The sequence below is a fragment of the Mixophyes fleayi genome, chromosome 4 (assembly GCF_038048845.1).
Source record: "Mixophyes fleayi isolate aMixFle1 chromosome 4, aMixFle1.hap1, whole genome shotgun sequence".
NCBI lineage: Eukaryota > Metazoa > Chordata > Amphibia > Anura > Limnodynastidae > Mixophyes > Mixophyes fleayi.
Window position 1 is genome coordinate 16482700 of NC_134405.1, and position 8252 is coordinate 16490951.

The following is an 8252-nucleotide window of genomic DNA, read 5'->3' on the forward strand; positions in this document are numbered from 1 at the left end:
CCTCTATACCTACTTGTCTTTAAAATCCCCTACAACATCTCCCTCAGTCTTCATATCTTTAAATATTCTCTTTAAATGCTGCTCAAAACCATGCTATAAACCCAGCTGTAATAATCATACTGGAGCATTATCACCACTGCCACCACTGTCCCAATATCTACTCTGAGCCACACTAACTCCTCTTGTCTCAACTCAGCTGTTTCCCACTAGATTGTGAGCTCTTTCATGTGTGATGCCTTTCGTACCATTGATTGTGATGTCTGCATTTATTATGTCTGCTTTTTATGATCTGGTTTATGTATGCTCTGCTTTACACATTGTTTGGCACTGTGGAGCACAGTGACTCCTTACATACATAATATTACTACTACTTCTACTACTACTACTACTACTACCACTAATAATAATAATAATAATAATAATAATAATAATAATAATAATAATAACAACAATAATCTGTAAATGTACAAGATGAAGTCTGTTTGTTTGTATTTTGCAAATATCTTGGACTCCCCTGCACCGAATGGGATAAAACCAATGCAAGGTGGTCCAGTTGGATCCTGGCCAAGTTTTAGGTTAGGGTCCCAGTCGCACCTCCCGTTGGTGTAAGCTGGGCATAATTTTGACCCGGGGAGCCTGTTCTGAGCATTCCACTAGATAGCTTTGAATGAAAACTTCACATACTGGTAACATTGTATCCCAGAAGACATACTAGAGGGTTAAGAACCTGTTTGGACCTCCTGCTGGTGTACTCTGGCTGTTTTTTTGCCCCAGAAGCCTGTTATGGGCATTCCAATGGATGAATTTGGCTTGTTTGTCTGTCCGGTTATGCACTTGAACACACCTGTACTGATTGGGATGGAACTAATGTGAAGTGGTCCAGTTTTATTCTGGCCAGATTTTAGGGGGGTTAAGGTCCCAGTCGGACCCCCTATTAGTTTACGCTGGTCAGAACTTTGACACAGGGAGCCTGTTATGGGCTTTCCACTAGATGGATTTGGATACAATTGAATAATAAAGCAAAAATGACCCTGGGCAGCCACCTCATGGGTGTGTTGGAAGAGCTGTTAAGCTGCTAAATATTTTGAGAGTTCAACCAGTGAAGAGAAATTCAAGCTGTGTGTTCTTTTGCCATCAATTCCCATAATCCTGCATGACTAAAACAAGGTTCTATTTAGAAATTATTTTCAGGATTTCATTCTTCTGATGTAATCATTCCTGTAGTTTATTTAAATCCCAATATTTAAAATACATTTAAATTAATTTTATAGAAGTCATTAATAATTTGTTCGAATGCTAACTTTAATTCTTTATTTCTCAGACTGTATATAATTGGATTCATCAATGGGGTGACCACAGTGTACAACAGGGATAGAAATTTACTTATGTTCCATGACTGTTTTCTAGTTGGAACCAAGTAAGCACAAACTAGGCTTCCATAATACAGAGACAGCACAGATAGGTGGGAGCTGCAAGTGGAGAAAGCTTTTTGTCTCCCAGTAACAGATGGGATCCTTAGAATGGTAACTATAATATAAACATATGAAATAATGATTATCAGGAATGGTATCACAACCAAAAAAACACTCAACAAGGTAACTTCTAACTGAACTAAGGTGGTATCTGAGCAAGAAAGCTCTAGCAGTGGAGCAAGATCACAGAAAAAATGGTCAATGATACTTGATCTGCAAAAATGTAATGTGGCTATTGTTAGAATTTGGATTGATACTAATGAAATGCTTAACATCCAAGTTACAATAATCATTTTAAGGCATATGTGACTATTCACTATAGAAGAGTAGTGCAGTGGTTTACAGATGGCCAAATATCTGTCATAACACATCAGGGTCAGAAGAAGACACTCTGAGGTTTCTGAGACACTGAAGAAATAAAACTGAGTGATGCAGTCAGTAATTGAAATTCTTTTGACTTTTACCAAAACAGCATGAACCATATTAGGAAGAATATCTGTTGCCAGTAAGATGTCTGATACAGCGAGTTGTGTGAGGAAGATGTACATGGGAGAGTGGAGGTTCTTGCTGTAGGACACCAGAGTGATGATCAGGAGGTTCCCACATAATGTCATACAGTAAATAATAAAGAAAAGGAAGAATAGCAAAAATGAAATACTTTGAGGACTCTGAAATCCTAAAAGATGGATCATGGTGACGATGGTCACATTTGTTTCATGCATTATCTGAAAATAGAAGATAAGGAAAGGCTGCTTAACCATTAAATATTATTAATTTTTATAGTTAATCCAATTAACTATAGTTCCCTATCAAATATACTTACTAGATAAGAGTAAACTCATTTGAATTTGAATTAAAATGGTATATTAAGGTCAGCAAAAATATTGGCATCCAATGTTAAAATATAATTCATCTTGGAAAGAGGACACAGCCAATAGGAAGGCAAATGATTAGGCATCTTATTTCAATAAATCGTCTTCCATCTTTCCCATAAGTGCTGCTGTCATTCTATTGTAAATTAGTGACATAAAACTATTGTTATTAGTAAAAATATCTTACAATGACAAGGTGTGTGTGCTAGTCTATACATAATACATTTAAACTGTAAGTATTATTATTATTACTATTCTCCTAGATTTGTACAGCGCAAGAATGCTCTGCAGCGCCATAGAATAGGCAAAACAGGACACACATAAACAAGGACATATAAGGCAGACAAAATGCAGACATGAAAACAAAGAGTAGATGACAGAGGGCACAGCTAAAACAAGAGGAGCGAGTGTGGCTTTGAGTGGAGTTTTGAACAGCTGTGAGGGTGAATAGTGTTATTGGGGATAAGGTCACCTATAAAAAAGTGATGGGTTTTCAAAGAGCGTCTTAAGATTTTAAGGCTGTGGGAGAGTCTGATTGAGCACAGTAAGAAGTTCCAGAAGTGGGGAGCAGCACGGGAGGAGTCTTGTAGGCGTAAGTGAGAGGAGGTTACCAGAGACGATACAAGGTGAAGGTCAGAGATAGATCTAACAGAGCAAGAGAGAGAGAGAGAGTATTTGCGATGTATGAAGGGGTGGTGTTGTTGAGGGCTTTGTAGGTAAAAGGTGAGTAATTTTAATTGGATTATGGAGGAAACAGGGAGCAAATGTAGGGATTTGCAAAGTGGTGCAGCAGAGATTTCTAGAATTGGGGAGATTAGCACATTTTAGAAGAAAGAGGTAAATGTGCCGGTGGAGAGAGACAGGATGGAGAGGTGCGTTAGAGTAGATTATTATTGAGGATTATGCTGAAACATTGGAGTCACTGTGAATTTCTTTTTTTTTGGGTGTACAATACCTTGGGCTAGATTTACTAAATGGCGGGTTTGAAGAAGTGGAGATGTTGCCTATAGCAACCAATCAGATTCTAGCTTTCATTTTGTAGAATGCACTAAATAAATGATAGCTAGAATCTGATTGGTTGCTATAGGCAACATCTCCACTTTTTCAATCCCGCCGTTTAGTAAATATACCCCCTTGACTCTAAAATTAAAATGTAGCTATGGTCAGACTAACTAATCATGTTTCTGTAAATAAATTAAAATAACTGATCTATTTATGTGTTTATGTGTATATGCATGTGTGTGTGTGTGTGTGTGTGTGTATTGTTGATAGGATGGCCTATAATAAAAGTTATAATTTCAGCCCTGAAGGACACATGGGGGTAAATGTATCATAGTGCGGGTTGTACAAGTGGCTGGAAAAGCTTAAATTTAAAGCGACGCGGCCTTGTGAAGAGAAACTTCCCTTTACAAGGCAACGCCGCTTTAAATTTAAGCTGTCATCTCGCCGATTTCCGGCGACTTGTACAACCCGCACTATGATACATTTACCCCAAGGACTTTTCCAAGTGACCTTGTTGTGGGCATGATTAAATAATCAAGGGGTTCTCTAAGCAGAAATAACTGTTATTTTCTAGTATTGATATATAATGAAGAAGCACTAGAACTAAAATCTGTAATCTCTCTCTTTCTCTACTGGTAACTGCATGCAGTGACTACTCTTATTCTGAAAAACTAAATTCTGACAAGAACTTTCTCTCACATTACCGTCACACTTGACTGCACTCGCATCACATGCTTCCATTCCACAAACAACCGATAGAATCCTCTTCAGTCAGGGTTTCGTTTGCAACACTCCACAGAGACTGCATTGACTATGCTTGTCAATGATATAGTAACATAAAGTTCAGAAAACAATAAAAAGAAACTGCAGCTAGAGGAACACTACAGAGCCATAATATTCTGTTAAAGAAAATAATTAATACATTGTGAAAACAGGTACAACAATTTAATATTGTATTGTCAAATGAAAGAACTAAAACATATGGTAAAAAAAACCTACCAAGATATTTGTAAATAAAAAAAACAAAACAAAACAAAATAATCACATCATATAATTGTGTAAGATAAGTAGTTAGAATAAAATGATCATATCTAAAATAATCTATTTAAAAATAGCTTGACAGTGAAAAAAAAAATACTGGTAAAGTAATACAAACCACATAACAATACTGAGAAAAAGGAATTATAAGAAATATAATACAATGAAAACAACATGGAACAAACATGAGGTCAGTAAAAACATAACGGCTCAGTATTGTATACAATATACCTATCTGGTACTCCGTTACATCGTTTATTAAAGACAATTAAGGGCATTGGAGATCCTCCCTTACATATCAGTATAATATTTGGCAGTGAGTTTGATCGACTCTCTCAAAACATGAAAAAGAAAGATTGGTATTCAAACACTTTGAATACACCTTGATTAATTTGTGAATCCAATACACTTTGCATCCTAATAACATATTATTCCATTTACGGGTTGAAATTTGGATGAGCTCAATGACCGTCCCTTTTAGTTCTATGCTTGAAGTTTTGCATTCACATAGTGCACTCATTTGATAACAGCAGGACATTTTTATAACCTCAAGACTAGATGTTACTCCGATATATTTGAAATCTTATTACAATTATATCATTTGCAACCACACTTTAAAGTCTTTTTCTTCAAACGGCAATTTTATTAAAGACAAAACCAGATGAGCTTTGTCTTTAATAAAAGTGTTGTTTTAAAAAATGCTTTCAAAGCGCCGGGAATCGTCGGTTTTACGGATCCACCACATAGTAAATATACCCCTTAGAGTCACATAATAATGACTAAACAGTTTTGTTTAATGGCTCTGAATACCATATTACTTCCATAACACAGACAGATTTCTATGAGATCACTTTGTCTGCCCTGATTATTTTGTCTTGCATGGGGAACCAAGATTTTACCGTGGGTCATCACTGGTGTTTCCTTGCAGGAGAGAGTGACTCTGGGTCTTATGAGGCCAAAATGCCCCCATGTTAGAGCATGGATTAACATGCTCTAACATAGGCTGTTAATTTAGCAGAAACCCAAGCTTATTTAACATATTATTATTTACATTATTTAGATTTTATTTTATTTTCAAACGTGTCAGTATATTACACACTATACATTGAGGTGATAATGATACAATTAAATAATATACAATGACATAGTTAAATAATAGGCAAAGTTAGACCTACTCAAATGAGCTTACATGCAAAGAGATATCGGGAACACATGATACATGAGGCAGTGGACTATCAGTTGTTGCTGCTGGTAGCTACTATAAAGCAGAAGCTTTATCAGCCAGTAGCATTGAAGCTGTCATTGGATCAGTTTAAATATGTGAGACAGTGAACGTTAGAGACATGAAAGATGAATTAATCATTGTAGAAATCTTAAGTCAGTCAGTTCTGCATTTATCTTCACTGAGCCTCCTTCCTCTTCTGGTGCTAGAGAAGGGTTTTTTATTTGTGCCACTTGGCTTCACTAGTGATTTTCCATCAGCTCAGAGTAGATATGTGTCTGGTATTTTTCTTTGGCATTAAAATTGCCTGTGGACACAGAGCAAAGATACTTGTAACACATGTTCAAAGAAGTTGTGGCCAATGAAAGAGGCTGCGGAGGTCACCAAAGGAACAGAACGGAATAGGTAAATTCATTGGGTCTAGCAGCTAAATTGAGAATGTATTCCTGTAGATTTTTTGTAGCAGGTGGGACACAGAGCTGAAGCAAAGAGCATCCATTCATAATTGTCATTGGCATGCCATATAAAATATATGTTTTTTTCTTATATGAGGAAAATATGATGAAAAATAAAATACAAGTAAAACACATACACAAATACACAAAGAACACTTTACACAGAAACATTATTATGACGTACACTATCAGACAAAACCTCTTATAATAAGTAAGGCTGAAGCATGTGACTTATAGGCAAACAGCGCAATAGACCATGTATCACGTGGCTAGTCTCTCCTGCCATTGTCATCTAACTGCACCATGCTGCCCTTGCTAATTGCAGAAGTGGGTGCACTTAAAAACATAGACAGAGGTATATGATATGATCAGGTGCATAATCCAGGAGACTCCCAATCGCACCATATGTATCAAAGACATGCGCTCTGTCTATACACATATAGGGCCTGAGTCATTAAGAAAAGTAAGGGAAAAAATGGAAAAAATGTTCTCCGGGACAAACCATGTTACAATGCAAGTGGTGCAAATTAGTTTATTATTTTGCACATAAGTTAAATACTGGCTGTTTTTTCCATCAAGCTCACAAATACTTGATAATTTTATTTGTACACTGAAATTTAAAGTTGATCTAGGACATGCACTACTCCAACTATAAATCTGTGTCCACATTTTATATTTACTTCCCCTGAAAAGCAACATGGTTTTGTCCAGGTGCAAAGTTACTCCTTTTTTATGCTTTGCTCTCCTTAATGACTCAGGCCCATAGGGTATAAATATATGCATCAAAGATAAAGAATAAATGTTGGGGTATATTTTGTGTGTTTAATTCAATTTGTAAAATTTCAATGCAAAAATTAAGTAAAAGTGCAATTTAAAAAAAAACATGTTTCCGCTTCTTCCCTGTATGTTGCCCTTTAATAAAAATACACATTCACTACATTATGGTATCAAACCAAAAATGAAAAAAAAAATGCACACTGTAGGATGAGTAAAACAAAGTTATTCCTGCAAAACACTTTTGTTTTATAGAATTATAAAAATAATCAAAATGACTTACCTTTTGAAGCTAAGTCAACAGCAAAGACCTGGTAATGATGTTATTATATGCTTACAGATTTTATCATAAAAATTCAGCAAACGCAGATCTGAATATTTGTCTATAGTAAATGCTGGTCTCAGGTAAACCTTTTACAGTAGCACAATTTATACAAAACAGCAGCATTAACCATGCAGGGCAGAGGGGAATATAGAAAAAATGGTGTTACAAAGACATAATGACCGGAGTTTACAGGGGAATATTTAACAAGCTATTTTCCATTTGCAAATATTTTCAATTAAATAAAGATTATATATATATATATATATATATATATATATATATATATATATATATATATATATTCGTGTATTTGCTACTGAAATATGGGCTTCATTTTAAGAAAAAGCAGGAAAATAACTGAAAAAATTTCAGTTAAGGTTACATCTTAAACACAGGAATTGGGCTGTTATGATTGTGCGCAGTCATAACTTGTCCCATCAAAGATTTTTAAATTACATCATTTATATAACAAATTACTTACATAATGATGTCAATCATGACATCACATACAATATTTCAAACATTGCTACATCATTGATGCCTGACAACAGTGTCCACACTATACGTCAACAGTTACATCATCAATCACATCAAGTCACCATAGTAAAATATTCAGTAAATGATAAAGCAGCTCATTAGGCTGTTCTAAGATCTACTGAGCTAAAATTCGAGTTTTGAATGAGCGTTTGAACGATTGAAGGTTGGAAGAGAGTCGAGTGTGGCAGGCTAGGGTGTTACAAACATTGGGGGGCAGCGTGGCAGAAGTTTTGGAGGCGGGCATGGGAGGAGGTATTGAAATGTGAATTGAGACGGAGGCCAGGGGCAGAGCAGAGTGGCCAGGTGGGTATGTACCTAGAGAGAAGGTGAGAGATGTAAGTTGGAGAAGTATTGGTAAGAGCTTTGCAATTGAGTATAAGGAGCTTGAACTGAATTCTGAAATGGATAGGGAGCCAAAGAAGGGTTTTACGCAGAGGAGTAGGGGAAGAGGAGCAATGGGAGTGGATGATGAGCCTAGCCGCAGCATTCTAGATGGATTGAAGATCAGAAGTGATAGAGCGAGGAAGGCCAGTGAGAAGGATGTTGCAATAGTTG

General features: G+C 36.1%; 1 protein-coding gene across 1 annotated transcript; it reads right to left on the reverse strand.

Annotated features, from left to right (window-relative positions):
* Nucleotides 1-1243: 1243 nt before the first annotated feature.
* On the reverse strand, nt 1244-2194 carry LOC142150473 (olfactory receptor 11L1-like). The gene has a single exon (XM_075205668.1). It carries the CDS (start codon nt 2192-2194, stop codon nt 1244-1246), a length of 951 nt encoding a protein of 316 aa, XP_075061769.1.
* Between the last annotated feature and the right edge of the window lie 6058 nt (nt 2195-8252).

Excerpts from the sequence above, each read along its gene's own strand:
- LOC142150473 (XM_075205668.1), bottom strand. The coding sequence starts at position 2,194 with ATGCATGAAACAAATGTGACCATCGTCACCATGATCCATCTTTTAGGA.